Source organism: Candida dubliniensis, chromosome 4 (assembly GCF_000026945.1).
Source record: "Candida dubliniensis CD36 chromosome 4, complete sequence".
NCBI lineage: Eukaryota > Fungi > Ascomycota > Pichiomycetes > Serinales > Debaryomycetaceae > Candida > Candida dubliniensis.
Genome location: NC_012863.1, coordinates 1203425 through 1220996, shown reverse-complemented (window position 1 = coordinate 1220996; position 17572 = coordinate 1203425). Strand labels below are relative to the sequence as shown.

At 29.3% G+C, this 17572-nt stretch overlaps 7 protein-coding genes across 7 annotated transcripts; 4 read left to right on the top strand and 3 right to left on the bottom strand. All coding sequences in view use genetic code 12, as the record gives it.

The window, feature by feature from the left end:
- Positions 1-179: 179 nt before the first annotated feature.
- Positions 180-4622, top strand: CD36_45080 (GTPase activating protein, putative; the record flags this gene model as incomplete). Its single annotated transcript, XM_002420109.1, has 1 exon — positions 180-4622. The coding sequence occupies one exon, from the start codon at positions 180-182 to the stop codon at positions 4620-4622; it is 4443 nt and encodes a 1480-aa protein (XP_002420154.1).
- A 1344-nt stretch (positions 4623-5966) lies between these two features.
- On the top strand, positions 5967-7118 carry CD36_45060 (phosphosugar binding protein, putative; the record flags this gene model as incomplete). The annotated part of the gene is made up of 1 exon (XM_002420108.1): positions 5967-7118. One exon carries the CDS (start codon positions 5967-5969, stop codon positions 7116-7118), a length of 1152 nt encoding a protein of 383 aa, XP_002420153.1.
- Positions 7119-7457: 339 nt separating this feature from the next.
- On the bottom strand, positions 7458-8558 carry CD36_45050 (2-hydroxyacid dehydrogenase, putative; the record flags this gene model as incomplete). Its single annotated transcript, XM_002420107.1, has 1 exon — positions 7458-8558. One exon carries the CDS (start codon positions 8556-8558, stop codon positions 7458-7460), a length of 1101 nt encoding a protein of 366 aa, XP_002420152.1.
- Positions 8559-8932: 374 nt separating this feature from the next.
- On the top strand, positions 8933-9181 carry CD36_45040 (conserved hypothetical protein; the record flags this gene model as incomplete). The annotated part of the gene is made up of 1 exon (XM_002420106.1): positions 8933-9181. One exon carries the CDS (start codon positions 8933-8935, stop codon positions 9179-9181), a length of 249 nt encoding a protein of 82 aa, XP_002420151.1.
- A 357-nt stretch (positions 9182-9538) lies between these two features.
- CD36_45030 (RNA binding protein, putative) lies at positions 9539-12370 on the bottom strand (the record flags this gene model as incomplete). The annotated part of the gene is made up of 1 exon (XM_002420105.1): positions 9539-12370. One exon carries the CDS (start codon positions 12368-12370, stop codon positions 9539-9541), a length of 2832 nt encoding a protein of 943 aa, XP_002420150.1.
- Positions 12371-13124: 754 nt separating this feature from the next.
- CD36_45020 (conserved hypothetical protein) lies at positions 13125-14168 on the top strand (the record flags this gene model as incomplete). The annotated part of the gene is made up of 1 exon (XM_002420104.1): positions 13125-14168. The coding sequence occupies one exon, from the start codon at positions 13125-13127 to the stop codon at positions 14166-14168; it is 1044 nt and encodes a 347-aa protein (XP_002420149.1).
- A 200-nt stretch (positions 14169-14368) lies between these two features.
- Positions 14369-16120, bottom strand: CD36_45010 (phosphatidylinositol 3,5-bisphosphate-binding protein, putative; the record flags this gene model as incomplete). Its single annotated transcript, XM_002420103.1, has 1 exon — positions 14369-16120. The coding sequence occupies one exon, from the start codon at positions 16118-16120 to the stop codon at positions 14369-14371; it is 1752 nt and encodes a 583-aa protein (XP_002420148.1).
- Between the last annotated feature and the right edge of the window lie 1452 nt (positions 16121-17572).

Genomic DNA, 17572 nt, shown 5'->3' with positions numbered 1-17572 from the left:
CAAAAATGGAAAAAAAAAAAAAAAAAATTACAAGCAAAAGCCACACACAGAAAAAGAAGAGAAAGGCCGAACCTTGAACCAAGAATACTACAATAAAATCAATATCCAACCTTCAATTGTTGATATTATATTATATTTTCTTTTCTTTTTTTTTTTTTTGGGCTACATTGAATGAATAAATGTCTACATATCATCCTAGTTTTAGTTCCTCAGGAGGACTTGGAAGTGTTTTCAAATCCATTACTAAATCATTTAAACAATCACCATCCACTAAACGAGTTCCTGTCACCATCAATCCAACAGTTGTAGGTGGTGGCCAAGATTTACAAAACCTTATTGATCAATTACAAACTTCATCGTCATCAAGTGTTAAATTACAAGCAGTTAAAAAATTAATTGAATCAATTAAAAATTATCTGATTTCATCAATTCCTGAAATATGGTACGTTGCTCGTAAGAATTGCGACATTAAAAATATAAAACATTCACGAGATCTTCGACGAGCAACGTTAGAATTATTAAATGCATGTATAAAGAAAGATGATTTAACGTCTGTGGGGACAAGAATACGATATTTTAATGATATTTTCAAATGTTGTATATTTCAAGATAATAAATTTGATCCCGATTTTGATTTATTTTTAAAAGCCTTACTAGTGTTAACTGGTGAAGGAAGAGATATTTATGATTTTATAATATATGAAGATAGAAATAATCTATATATTTTTTTGGAAAATTGTTTAACTGTTGCGATTGAATTACTGGCAGTTTACAATTTTCAAACAGAGATTCAAGATATTACAACTAAAGAGAATGATGAAAAGTTTGCTAATATATATAGAGTAATTGAATTCACGAGAAATTGTATCAAATTCAATTATACTGTTTTCAGTGAGAATATGGTCATTTGGATAATTAATAAGATTATTGAAACCAAATCTAATAACAAACTAATATTATTGGCGATTATAGATATCATCAATTCGTTATCAATATATGGACAAGTCCCCAAAGAATGTATACCACAAATGGTCAAGTTTTTGGCAACCATTTATGGACTGAGTTTAGATAAAGGTATTAGTTCATCAGTATGGGGTTGTGTTAAGAATCTTTGTCATGATCATACGTATCGTGACATTATAAATTCTTTATGTGACAATATTCAAAGCCCAGATATAAATCTTTACAAAATAGATTCTGCAGAAGGGTTACAATCAGTATATGCATGTACGGGATCAGTAAAATTAATAAGAAATTTCCAAGTACAATCTGGTTTATCACGAAATGAAAATATATTTGAAATCCTGCAAGTACAAATATTGAATTCATTTAAAGTTGCATTAAGTTTTGGTATAGATATTATAAATTCAGTATTTTTGGATTGTATTGATAGACTTTTAGCTAAAGATTCTTATATTGACAACTTTGAAATTTCATTTAATGATTCCATTGATAAAATATTCCCTTTCCAATTATGGTACTCTTCTAATTCAATGTATGATATTTTCAATTTGTTAAAAGTAGATACTGAACAAGATAAGAGTTGTTTCCAAAGTATATGTTTATCATTGCAATCGTTATATGAAAGTCAAGAATTGTTTACTCCTAAAGATAAATTGATTAATTTTTTCACAAATTATATTGAATATTTACCGATTAATACTATTATATTTGTTTTACAATATTATTCTGATAATAAAATGTGCAGTTTGCTTAATCCATTTTGGCGAGAAAATTCCATGAAATTATTGAATCATTTTTATTTCCCCGTTAATATTGATGTGACAGTGAAAATGAGGTGTCTTCAAGTTATCTTGGATGCGTATAATACTTCTGTTGCAATATTTAACGATAATGATATCAAATACGAAATTATTTTAGAAATAGCAAAGAGATCGTTACGTGAAACAAATGAAGAGTTGTTGAGGTATTTGATTAATAACTTATTTGGTGTTGTGTTTTTGAAATGTCCCAATACAATATTCAAACAATTGGTGACCGTGTTTTTACCCTTATTTCAACCTCCTCAAGCACCACCGAAATCACTGCATCTAGTTTTTGAAGGTCTGATCACCCTGAGTTTTGTAACGTCTACCCGTACACTGGGTACTGTACAAGAACATGGAAGTATAGAATTCACAGAAGCAATAACTAAATTATTATGTACAACATTTATTAAGGCAACTCCGGAAAGAGCTCAAGATTGTTATAATTTTTTGATAGAAATAGCCAATTTATCGAAACATAATGGTAATGTATTGTTGATAATTGCTAAATGTTTGGTTCGAATTAGATCGACAACGGAAAACTATATTTATTTTACCCAACCTAGTGATATGGCAGGTTTAGCATTAGCATTCCGTCGAGATATTTCAACAACATGTTCCGATAGTTCAAAAGTACTGGGGTGGGTATATCCAGAAACTGTAGATTATTTGCCTGAAGAATTGTTTGACCAACCTAATCGAAACTTACTATTGTTTAAAGTTGCAAAAGATGTGGAAACAGATAAATATTATATTGATATTCAAAAATGGCTTCAATTGGTCTTATATATAATGGATCAATATATTGATTGGGAAGTATATTCATATGTTTGGGCTCATTTTGTTAGTCAATTATCAAATACAAAATTGTTTTATGATTGTGATTTAGAAATCAATGAACTTCGGAAAATTATATGCAATCAATTAACTTTGAATTTACCTTCTAGTCTTAAATTACCTCATAAAACCCAAAATATTGAAGTCACCAAAGCAGATTTACAGGTTGTTTTCGTTAGAAGTTTATCATCACTTACGGGATATTTCAATAAATTCACTAAACCAGATCAAGATCAAGTAGTGAATAGTTTAATATTTGGATTAGGATCTTGGGATAAAACTGCTGTTCCATGTATTAATATTTTGACAGTTTGTTGTTATGAAATTCCATTATCAATTAAAAAATTTTTGAATTCAATTTTAACTAAATTACAAACAAGAATAACTAGTGCTAATGCTGCAGCTCATTCTCTTGAATTTTTAATATCATTATCACAACTTCCTAGTTTGACAACTAATTTCACTGTTGAAGATTTTAAACAAGGGTTTGGAATTGCATTTAAGTATATTCAATATTCAATAGATTTAGAAAAAAGATCTCAACAACAACTGCAACAGCAAAATCTGCCACAAATAATACAACAACATGGTGTTGATGCTGATGTTGAAGAAACCCCACTGACACAACAACAAACAATTACCCCAATTCTATCGGAATATATATTAATGTTATCGTATCATATTATTGCTAGCTGGTTTGTCACATTAAAAATGAGTGATCGAGTTGAATTACAACAGTTTATTATTAAAAATTTGAAATTATGCAGTGAAAGCAATGAAAACCTACAAGATCAAACTATTGGATTTCTTGATTTTATCAAGAAATTCACATCTAGTGATTTACCATTGGAAATGCGATTACCCAGTAACAATAACAAATCCAATACAAGTAATGGTAATGGTAGTGGTAGTAGTAATAATAGTAGTACTGCTAGTATTTGTAATAGATGGATGGTTGATAATTTGGTAGTATCGATTGAAACTGAACCATATGGTGGAGATACTGAATTAATTATTCGTAAACCAACTGGGATATCAAAATTCAATATCACTTTAGATCATCCTTCATCAATGAACAATAATAATACATCACCTATGGTATTACCAAACTATTTCTTACTGCAATTAGTTGAAAGTAATATTGATCCTATTCTTATACCTGATGATGTAAATACCAATCGAGCAATATCAGTGTTAGATCGGATTCCTAGTGTTGAATTTCATAAAATAGGTATAATTTATATTGGTAAAAATCAAATGACAGAAAATGAAGTTTTAAGTAATCGAATTGGATCAATTGATTATCAAAAGTTTTTAAGTAATATTGGTGATTTAATTAAGTTACAAGGATGTAAAAGTATTTATACTGGTGGATTAGATACTGAAAATAATATTGATGGAGAATTCACGAGATATTGGCGAGGGAAATATACTCAAGTTATATTTCATGTTGCTACAATGATGAATAATGAACAAACAGGTCAAACAGGTCAAACAGGTCAAACTCAAAATGGGAATGGAAATGAATTAACTGATATGGATATTCAACGTATGATTGATTTGAAAAAACGACATATTGGTAATAATCATGTCAATATATTTTATGATGAATCAGGTCATGAATTTAATTTCAATTTAATTAAAAGTCAATTCAATTTTTTAAGTATTGTTATTACTCCTCATACTTATTCTCAAGATTATAATTTGACATCATCATCATCATCATTTTCATCATCTTCTTCAGATGATAAACTGTTGGAAAAATATTTCAAGGTGAAAATGTATCGACGTGGTGGTGTTCCGTCATTTTGTGGGATATCTCATTTTAAATTAATTAGTGAAAGAGAATTACCAGTGTTTATAAGATCAACAAGTTTATTAGCAAGTATATTTGCAAGTATTTGGCATGGTAGTAAAAATGTTTGGTCTCAAAGAGTGAAACAATTGAAACTCATATCTTCATATACCTTGCCTAATCTGAATTCAACAGCAACAACAACAACAACGGTGTATAGTTGATTAGTTTTAGATGGTTATTTATCTACAAGTATATATGTATAACTAACTTGGGAGTAAGACGGAGAAGAAGATTCTTATCTTTTTGTTGGTAGTTGTGGCGATCCACAGTTGTAAATATAACGTAATTAATGAATAATATTTCTTTACATCCGGAAGACGAAGAATATAATGACACGTGATCTCAAGACTAGATGATGATGATGATTTGTATCCCAATGCCATACCCCCCTTCCGAACCGAACAAAAACTAAAGCCAAATGAATATAGATAATAAGATTCTACAGTAATAAACTTGGTTATCAGGGTAAGTAATCTTTGCTAATCAACAACAACGTTTTCTATTTCTTTCTTTCTTTGTTTCCATTTCTCGGAGATAATAATTAATTTAAATTTTTCTTGTCGAAAAATTTCTTTTTTAGAATATTGTTCTTTATTATTATGGTTGGTAATCTAATTTGTAATGGATTTGGTATCAATTACTAATTAAATTAGAAGTAAAGTAAATTAGAAGTAAAGAATTAACGAGAGGATAGCAATGGCAAATTCTCCTATTCTGATAAATATCCAATCATTTGGAAGTTGTGGCAGATGAGTTATTCATTTCTTTTTTTTTTTTTTTTTTCCTTGGTTTCTTATCTAGACCCAATACTAAAACATGAAATAAGCAATATATATATATAGTCTATTGTCTATCTAGTTCCAACATTCATCATCCATAATTCAATGAAACATTGTGAAATTTCGGGAAATAGGGCCTCGAGGCGTTGGGGGCATTTGGGCCCCATTGATAATGTATCTATATGCAGTATTCTTTAAAAAGAAAAATTTCATTCCTTTTTTTGCACGCGCACTGTGTAAGTGTGTGTGTGAGTGTGTGTGTGGCCGTTTTTTGCCCTTCGCTCATCCATCATCCTTCTCTAACATATTATGAATCAATCAATAAACTATCAATTATCTTTCATCATTCATCAACTTTAAAAATTATTTCGTTTTCTTTTTCTTTTTCTTTTTTTGAAGATTGTAGAATTATACATATTTATATATATTCATCTGATAATTTCTTTATTTTATTTTATTTTATTTTATTTCTTTCTTTCTTTCTTCCTTCTATATTTTCTTCTTCTTTTCTTTCATCTCTAACTATCATTCCTCATTAATTTATCCTTGGTTTTGAGATATCTATATTCCATCATATTTCCCATATCTTATCAAATCAAAACGCCACACTTTGGGTGACTAATTATTGATTAACTATATATTGCAACTATCTACCCTCCCCCTCCTATATCTCCAACATATTCATTAACAAACCAAACAGACTTATTCGATACTTGCACTCCTCCAATGACCAATCCAATTAGTCAATATTTAACTCTGGTTTCATTGAATTCAGTACAAACAACTTTGAAATATGAAACTGATGCGGTTACTAATTTATTTAATCAATATCATCAAGATGAATTTTCCATTAATAATATAATTCAAAGTATTACAATAATGTATAATACTATAATTTCTAATAATGGGAAAATTGTTATTACTGGAGTTGGTAAATCATATAAATTAGGTTTAAAATTGGTGGCCACATTGAATTCTTTATCAATTCAATCATCATCACTACATCCAACCGAAGCATTACATGGAGATTTAGGATTAATTGATCAAAATCGTGATTGTTTAATTATGGTAACTTCAAGTGGTAATACACCAGAATTAATTCAATTATTACCTCATTTATCTTCAAATTTACCAATATTATTATTAACTTGTTCTCGAAATTCAAAATTATCTCAATATAATCAAATTAATAGTTTAATACTAGCAGAATTATTATCTTGTCATAAAGAAGAAATTATTCATGGTATACCAGCACCAACAGTTTCATTCACTTTAAGTATGATGCTTGCTGATGCGGTGATTTTAGCATTACTGGAATTAATTGAAACTGATTCTTTAAAAAGGAAAAAATTATTTGGTTTAAAACATCCTGGTGGTTCAATTGGAGCAAATTTAGCTCAACAATTTGGTGAGGGTGGTGGTGGTGGTGGTAGTAGTAGTGATAACATTGATATTAAAACAATTAGTACTACTACCACTAATACTAATACTAACAATAATAGTAGTATTACTGTTCAAGCACCAATTATCCCATCAACTTTAATGTCAACAACAAGACTTTCTTCTAATAGTTCATCAATGTTAAGTCTTAAAGAAATGGAATTGGAAAGTTATTCATCAATATCATCTACAGAAGAAGGTCCACTGCAACAAAAATCAATAAAAGAAATTACATATCAAGATTTATTAAAATTACAAGAATTATCATTATTACAATGGATTGTAAGATATGATTCATTAAGATTGGTTGAACAAGACAATAAAAATGGTAATAATAATTATGTTAATTGTGATTTTATTCAATCTTTATATAAAAAACATTATGATGGATTGAATTGGGATAAATTTAAATGGGAATTAATTAAAAAATTTACTTGAAAGAAAAAAAGGAAAAGTATTTGAACTATGATTTGATAATAATTGAACAATTATTAATAGGTTTATTTATTTAAGTATTTGATTTAGGGTTGGTTGCGTTTTTTTTTTTTTTTTTTTTTTTTTTTGCAGTAATTACCATTCGTTTAATACATTGTATCATGCTTATTATTGTAGAAACTAAATTGTTTATTGCGTAACAAGCTTGTTGGAATCCCTTGCATCTGGATAACTTCTCTAAGAAAATATATTTTGGTGAAAACTAACGATCTAAACAAATATTTACTTTCCCTTCTAAGAAGGACCCCCTCCCCCGCCCTTCCAACCCCATACTTTTCCTTTCTAATTGACTCTATTTAAACATTTACCTTGAGTAATAATCTGATCAATATTTTCTAATGCCTTAGCAGCAGTATAATCAAAATTTTCAACAGTTGAAGCTCCTATATGAGGAGTTAATACAACATCATCTCTTCCAAGTAATTCTGGATGAATTTTAGGTTCATTTTCGAAAACATCTAATCCAGCAAATAAGATTTTCCCTAGTTTTAATCCTTCAACTAATGAATTTTCATCAATTATTGTACCACGACCAATATTTATAATTCTAAATGGATTTTTAATCAGTTGAATCACGGTTTTATTAATTAAATGATAAGTTTCTGGAGTTGCTGGACATGCAATAATTATTAAATCAATTTTTTGAGGAATATCAATAATTTTCGAATAATATTCCACTGGATAACCTAAATTATGTTCTTGTAATGAAGTTAATTTATTCCGTTTAATATAATTAATTTTCATTCCTATATCATATAATTTTTTCCCAATAGTTTGACCAATTTTCCCAAATCCAATAATTACTACATTATGACCTCTTGGAGAAGTATTAGCTCGATGATTCAAATAATGACCAAAATCATACCCAGAACCAACACCACCATCACTACCACCACTAATGACTTTACCTGATTGAGAATCAAAATCATTTTGATTCAATTGATATCTTAAATCAACTGTATGAGGATTTTTCAATAATTCATTCCCATACATATGAAATTGTCTAAAACTAGTTAATGTCAAATATAATACTAAATCAGCTACAGGACCTGCAGCTCCATCACTAGGTACATTAGTTAAAGTAATTCCATGTTGTTGTAATATTTTAGCATCTTCATGATCATATCCAACTGAACAAAAAGCAATTATTTTTAACAGTCGAGGAACATAATCAATAACAGTTCTAAATCCACCAATAGGTAAAAATCCAAGCCAAGCTCCATAAATTGCAACAATATCATGATATTTATTAATTAAATCATTAATAAATTGTTCTCTAGTGGTGAGTTGGATAAAAATACAATTATATTTGGATTGGAAATGTTTGAATTGAACAAGTTCTCGATTTAATTCTCCAATGAAAAGTACTTTTGGTTTAGCCATAATCAATCAATATGTGTGGTATATATTTAAGACTTGAATGATGATGTTGTTGTTGAGGTGGTGGAAATATATTTTCCAATCGCAGTGAGTGGGGCAGGACGAGGGCTTCCCCGTCGACTGTCTCCTCCTCCTCCTCCTCTATTGTCTTGTTGCCGTACAATACATATTTATCTTGGTCGTGTGTGACCATTCAAAACACCACCACCACCACCACACGATCGCCAAAACAAAAGAGAATTGACAACTAACAATCCACAATTAAGGACAACACATATTACCACTTATCATCAATTAATATAATTAAATCTACTTCAATTAAAAGTCATTTCTTCCTGTTTCAAATATAAATCAACTCCTATTATTACTTTTCAATTATGGATAAATTACAAGAAATAATAGAATTCCCAGTGACAATTCCTAATCAAAAGAAACCATATCAATTAATTCAAATATCATCAATAATTAATGTTATTACTTCATTAATAGTAGGAGTAATTACTGATTCAATTAAAAATATTTGTATTTCATTTATTATTCAATTTATTATATTATTATTAATTGTTTCACCAAATTGGTTATTTCAATCAGAACCTTCATTGGAATGGTTAACTGTAAAGTTTTAAAAAATAAGGAAAAAAACAAAAAGTTCATACCAAAGGGTTTAGTAGTTTTTAGTTTAGAAAGATATACAAAGTTGAATATATAAAAAGGAATTAATAATAATGATGATAATAATAATAATAACTGTAAAAAAAAACAAAAACAAAAACACTATATATAAGAAATTATCAAATATTGACAATTTTTTTTGAAAGATTTGAAAAGTATAAACCATAATCCCCCAATCTTGAAACTATAAACAAAATAAATCCATTAATTAATTAAACAACAACAACAACAACAATAACAGTAATAAATAAAAAATTAAACAAGTAATAGTAACATAAACTAATAACGGTATTATTAGACATTCTTGTCTCTCATGATTTAACTTTTAAATTTTGATTCGATTCACTAACATTATCAATAATATTTCTAATATTACGAATACTGGCCAAATTATTACTTGATAAACTTAAACATTTCTTTATTTTAATAATTAATAATTTCCTTTCTTCACCATCAAATGCTTCGACCAATTTTTGAATAACATAATTACCAAATTGATCTTTCACCATTAATGCCAATGGTGAATCTTCTTTAACTGGTTCATCATTGTCACTATTGTCATCATCGTTGTTACTTAACATTTTTTCATTACCAATCATAACTTCATGTAAAATTCTTTGTCGTTGATTTGTATCACCAAATTTTATACATTTTTCAATAACATTTGAAGCAAATTTATGTTTAGAAAATTGTACTACTGAACCCAAAACAATTTCTAAAATTGGTTCTTTTTCTTCACTAGTACCATTTTCTAAAATATGTTGAATAACATAATTACCATATTGATCTAAAATTAAATAATAAAGAAAATTATTTAATTGAGAAAGTATAAATTTTTGATCATTAATATCAGAATATTCAAGTAATCTTTGAATTACTCTACATCCATAAGGATGAGTAGATAAATGATAAATTTGATTATCTAAACTGGTTAAAATATATCTAATTTGTGAAAATGGTTTAATTTTTTCAATTGATTTTTGTATAACATGATTCCCATTTTGATCTTTACAACAAATTAATATATGATTTTTCAATTCTTCAATAATTCTTAATTGTCCTTCATTATCAATTGCTTCTAATGCTCTTTGAACTACTCGACATCCATACATTTGTAATGATAATTCATGAATATGACCAATCATACTTTCAAGTAAAACTTGTTTTTGAGTTGTAGTACCATATTCAAAATATTTTTGAATAACATAATTCCCAAAAACATCCGTCATTAATTCATAAGAAATTTCCCAAATTTCATTGAAAATAGTTTCTTTTTCTTCTTCAGTGGCTTCAGGTAATTTTTGTTGAATAAATCTTGATCCATGTTGATCTTTAGTAAATTCAATAGCATGTCCATGAATATCTTTTAATTGATATGGTTTAGGATTAGAACGTACTTCTTCTAATAAAGGTGAACGATAAATATGATTACCACCACTACCATTATTATTATTATTATTGTTACTACTGTTTTTACCTTTAAAATTACCTTTTCTTTTGGATCCTACACCAGTGTTGTTTACATTGGTATGTGGATGAACATTGTTGTTGTGATGAGGATGAGGATATTTAGAATGTTGATGATGTGATGTGGTTGTTGATGAAGAAGAAGTACCAGAAACACCTGATGTGGATTTGCCTTGAGAAGATGGTGGTGGTGGTGGTGGTAGTGGCTGCTGTTGCAGTTGTTGTGGTGGAGGTGATGTCATTCCTCCTAAAGCTGCTTCAGGTGGAACTAATGGTGGAGACAGTTGATACATTGAATAAGGATTAAATGGATGAAACATAAATGAGGCAGGAGAAAATTGACGATTCATAAGACCAACACCAATGGGTCCTGGTCCTGGTCCATGCTGATAAGAACCTTGTTGATAATCTTTAGTATTATCATTCTCTTCTTCATGAGATTCTGTATCTGAATGTTTATTATCTTGCGATTTTGAATCCGTTTCATTGCCCTTGTTCTCTTGACCAGGATTTGTTTGTGACTGTGGCTGTTGTTGTTGTTGTTGAGATGGTGGTGGTGGTGGTGGTGGTTGAGGGAAATTACCACCATACATCATACTATATACACTAGGGTCCAAAAATGGAGGGGGAGGAGATGGAATCATAAATGGAGGTGGGGGACTAATAGAATTTGCTCCACCAGAATTAGAAGCATCACCACCACGTGGTGGATAAAACCCTTGAGGTGGCATTGGCATAGAAGGCATTGGTAATCCATTAGCATCAATAAAATAATTAGGTGTTGGTATTGTTACTCCTGGTCCTACTGGAGTAAATGAAGTAGCTGCAGCTGGATTCCAAAAATTATGAGAATAATTCCCTTGATTTTTAGTAGCATTGGCATTGACACTAGTAGAATTAAGATATGATTCATTATTGTTGGTATTCCCACCATCAGAATTCAAATCAGAATTTATTGATAATGCTGCAGCTGTTTGAATGGGTGAATTATTATTATAATTATCAATTTTTTCACTTATAGATTGATGTCTTGATCCTCCTCTTGTTGGTACTGGCATATTCAAATTTTCATTCAAAGATCCATGAGGTGAAGTAAATGCACTAGTACTAACCATTTTAATTTCATTAACACCAATATTATTGTTATTAGTATTAGTTTTATCATCTAAAGATAATCTACCTAATTCAATTTCTCTTGTAGCATCAGCAACACTAGAAAATTTTTGTAAAAAACTATCTTGAGGTGGATGTCTATTAGCAATACCTCCACTAATAGAAGCAGTTCCAAAATTTTTATTTATCACTTGATTATGATTATGATGATTATGAGAACCATTGTTTCCATTCCCAACAACAGGTGCAGTAATTGCTGATAAGGCACCTCGTTTAAATCCAAAAAAATCACTTTCAATAATATCACTACCATCATTAAATGATAATCGTCTATCTGCAACTTTAACTGTACCTGTACCTGAACCTGAACCTGGTCCACTTGTTGTTGTTGTTGATGATAACGGATCAAAAGTATTTGAATTGGCAAATAATCGAATCACTTCAGGATCAACTTGATCAATAACTGATTTATATTGAGATGCATTATTGGTAGTAGATGATAACAGAGGATTATTCTGAATTGGAGAATTATGGCCACTAGACCAAATAGTTTCAGACTGCATTTGTTCTTTCACAAAAGGATTGTTTAAGGAAATTCTCTCTTTCTGGTTCTCTCCTAAAAATTTAAAACACTAAACAGAGTAGTATAAGTTATAAAAGAGGGGGGGGGGGGGGTGAAAAAATGGTATGTGATTGTCTATTTGTGTATATTGAACAGTAGTTGATTGTTTGAGAGGGTAATATGGGGTATAATAGTTTGAAACGTGGTTAAATGGTGGTGGTGGTGGTGAGTGGTGACAGTTTAAAGAAATAATTTTTTTTAGTATTTGGAATGAAAAGAAAAATTGAGGGTAGTGTTAAATTGCCGAAATAGTTTTGGCCACCATAGAATATACGTAAATGGGGATGGAAAGGGCTACCATTTCTATATACTTCCGGTATGGCTAATTCTAATGCTTGACACTATGTCTTTATCTATATTCTAGGGAATTAAGACAGTCATCTTGGAGCTCAATAACAACAAAAGGGGAAGGTTTTAAATGCCGGTCAAACAAAAGTGAAACACCATGTAAAGAAACACCACCTATAACAAGTCACCCTTTAAAATGATTTATACCATTCATCTACTAATATAGACAATTCTAATGCTAACACTGGTTGTTGTTGTTGTTGTTGTATTAAGCTACCCATTTGATGACTTAATCACGTGACCCCTGTTTTTCTTCACGACAAAAATATTTTTCCGTTCTTCATTAAATATACATTATAACAATTACAATAACTTACACTGCCACCTCTAAATAAGAACCTAGAACCATGTCTAAACCTACACTTGAAACGTCGAAGAAATTAATAAATCTACTATATTCATCAACAGCATCCAAACTACCTTTGACCAACAAAGGATCAATAATTTCTGATATTACCACTCCAACAATATCACGAATATTATATCAAGATCTGTCGTCTACTTCAGGTAATACTGATAATATATTAGATTTAACATCTCCTCCATCACCTAGATTGAAATTTCCAACTGAACACAAATCATTACGTGATATTGGAATTGTGAATTCAAATATTATTCGATTTAAATGTCCAATTCTGTATATTACTAAAAATGATCTAGTTAAATCATTACTGACATTATCATTAGGTAATTTCAAATATGATAATGATAATGATATAAATGGATTAAGGAAGTTGCCTAGTTATTATAATAATAATAATCAATTTGAATTAATTAAAAAACGAGATTATCGAATAAATACTAATCAACCATTGAAATTTTTAGGTGAATATTATATGATTTTTGAAAATCAATTATTAGCAAATAAATTCATTCAAGGATCACCAAATAATGGTGTTATTATTAATGGGATGAGAATACATTTTGAAATTATTAAATTGAATGAATCAATTTTGAAAAGTATGAGTAATGAAAAAATCAGTGATTTTAATAAAATTAATGAAATTTTATCAATAATCAACAAACCAGAAAATGATAATGGTGGTGATGGTGATGGTGATAGTAATGATTTTCAAATTTTGAAAAATTGGTTAGGTGGTGGTAATCAAAATCGTGATAATTATGTTTTAGTTCAAAATTGGCCATTTGGATTATCAACAATATATATATCTAAATTATTATGGAATTATAAATTATTAGATATTATTAATATTAAAACTGATATTAAACAACAATTGAATATTGTATTATTAAAATTTGATAATCATAAGGATTCTTCAAGATTTATAAGAAATTTCCATGGTCGGAAATGGGATCATTTACAATTGAAATCAAATACAATTAATAAAGAAATTATATTCTATCAACCATTGTTATGTGAAACTTTATGAACAAAAAAGGGTAAACTATACCACACCATTCCATGTAAATATAGGTAATATATAGGTATATATATATATTTGAACTCAATATAGAAACAACACACGCAAACACATTTATGCATATATACATTTACCTATACACGGGGGGGGGGGGGGGACGAATAATATTAAACCTCTATACCTTCATATCAACCACCCCCCCTTCCCCCTCAACTATCAAGTCTTTTCCAACTTGCTCGTTTTAAATCATATTGATGATTTTCTGTTTCAACAATAACATATTTTTCCCATATTTTTTTCAACTTCCATATAATTATAATACTATCATTACCACTCCATCCAATTATTCCTTCATCAACTCTTCCTTCTGTACCATTACTATCATTTATTGTCCATTTCTGTTGTATACCAATATTAGCCTCTTCGAAATCGGATGTATGATATTTATTGGTATTAACTGAACAGAAACTCCAAGTACTTTGAAAATAATTGGGTAAATAAGGTAATCCATTCAATAAATGATGACGATTTAATCCTCCTCCTCCATCCTTTGTATTGTTACCAATAGTATCATTGGGATGTTGTTTTTCATCAATATTATATACATGCAATGTATGTTTATCTGATAAAACTGCCAACTTACTATCATCATGACTAAATTTCATCGATGTAATAATGGCTCGATCTATACCTCTTCTAAATTCAAATAGTAATGCTGTTGTACGAGTAGAATGGATACGAATAATTGTACCAGTAATAGAAGCACTAGCAATTAATGTTCCTGTTCTATTAAGACATAAACAACGAATATTCAGTTTATGAGCTTTAATAATATTTATTGTATGTTTGTTAATGTTGTGGTTATTACCAACATCAACAATTTGAATTTGTCCCATTGATCGACCAGGGAATGCTAATGTTTGATAAGATGATCCAATACCATTGGCTAATGGTTTAGTCAGAGTAGTAGCCGTAGTGGTGGTGGTGGTGGTGGTTGCTGTAGTAGGGTTAGCAGTAGTTGCTTCCACGGTATTATTGTTGGTATTAGTTATTGTAGCGACTGAAGCTGAAGTTGATGTTGATATTGAAGTTGTTGATGACGGTGATGTATATGTAATTAAATTGCCTCCATTTTCTTTTAATGAAGTACTTGATGAACTTGATGAATTTGCTGGTGATAAACTTTTCCGTCTTGAAAAATCATAATGGGATGGACCATGAGCTTGAGCTTGAGCTTGAACCACAGGTCCGTTGTTGTATAAATTAATAGTGGATTGTTGACTATTAACTGATAAATCAGCTATACCTAATGGATTGTTTATAGTATTAAAAGTTTGGAATTTTTTTGGTGGGGCAGCAAATCCATACACGATAATTTGATCAATTAATACAACAATAATTCGAACTCTGGATAATAATACATTTAATACCGGGGTATCAAATTCTAACAGTAAACTAGTTTTCCGTTTTAAATCATCCCAAATAATTAATTTATTAATGGGGAATTTAGGATTTTCTCCTCCTCCTATTAATGCAAGATAATTTGTTCTATGTAACATGGAAATATGACCAATTCCTGATCCGGATTTGTTATTAGATTTATAACCAGATGTTGATTCATTATTTGATCCCAGTGATGAAACCGATCCATTACTTCCAGTACTCCCAGTACTATTATTACGATGATTACTACCACTACCACTACTACTGCCATTACTATTATTATTATTTGATCTTGATGAGATATGACTATTGATGTGGAAATTTCTTTTGACTCGTAATTCTATAGGATCAGTATTATAGACCAAAAAACCTTGTTCATGACTTATTGCAAAACAACCTTGATCTTGATTAAAATTAATGCATAATATTTTTGAATCATTGGGTATAGAAGTGGTAGAGGAGGAGGTGGTGGTGGTGGTTGTAGTAGTTGGGGTAGTAATAGAATGTCCCGATACCATTATTGATGTAAGTCAAGGGGAAATGAATTGAAAGTAAAGTATAACTTTATGTAATGCTAAATAGAATGCTTGAAATGTAGAATATGTGTAATGTACTTCTATCCTGTGTATTTGGTTGATTGATGTGAATCAAGGGGGAGGGTAATATGTAACAACAACAATAGTGTGGGTGATAACTGATGGTTGGTGGTACTAATAGAAGATCAAGAAAAAAGTGGAACAACTGGGAAAAGTGGTAGAAAGTGTGATTAGAATGAAAGTAAAAAGTGGGTGTAATAATTCAGGTTAATGGTTGATGGTTGATGGTTGTTGTTGTTGTAAATTGATGATGTTTATTGTTTTAATCACGCAGACACGCACACACACACACACACGAATTGTTTGTTTGTTTTCTTTTTGTGTTAAATATATATGAATGATAAACTACTTCCTTTGATAGATTGATTGATTGAATGTCCTTTTTACAATTATTAATGAACGAACAAACCTCAACTTATAATATAATATAATATTTCCAACGATAGAATCAAATGAGTCTATTATATATTTGATTGTTGGTTTTGAACAAATGAAAATCTAAAACTTCCCAATAAGAAGTGAAATTTAACTTCTGATGATAATGCTAATGCTAATATAAATGCTAATTCAAATGCTAGATGCTTGATGTCTAATGCTATAATGACTGATGCTAGTTGGAAGTAATAAATAAAGGGGAATTAATTAAGACAAGTACTGGTAAGATTTATTGTATTAAAAAAGAGAAATAAACCCACTTACAAGGAATTATAACATATATATATATAAGAAAACCCCAATTTCAATATCAATAATAAGAAATGGGAATTAAGCCTTGATATTTATATAAATTATTAATTCATTCAAATTTTTTTGAAACAAAACAAAACAAAGCAAAGAATTTTCCATTATTCCATAAAGAGAAAGTAAGGCCAAGTTAAGTCAAGTAAGACAAATTTGACTTATTTTTTTTTTTTTTTATAATTACAATTTTGTTTTACAATTTTAATGTATTCTTGTATTTCATATTGTTTCCCTGGTTTCGTTTATTTCAATTGTTTAAATTGTTTAAATTGTTTTGGTTTTGGATATTTTGGGAGTTTTTAACGAATTATAAACTTGAATTGATGAATGGTGAAACCCTTTTTGGTATGTTTTATATTGATGAATGAGTTGGTGATTACGAATAATTTAGTTATTTACAGAAGAGTAATACTGTTAGTACCGTTATTCTTGTTTTTCCTATTTGATATTTGACTATATGTGTGCTAACTCCAGTGACTAATTGTATATGGGAAGGATGGTTGATATACAATTTAACATGAAAGAAAGAATACGCTTAACCAATTTTAAGCTTTACACTTTTTTGCATTTTCTTGTTTTAATTTCTTCGACCGCCTTTCTTGGATGAGGAAAGTTTATAACTTTAATATCAAT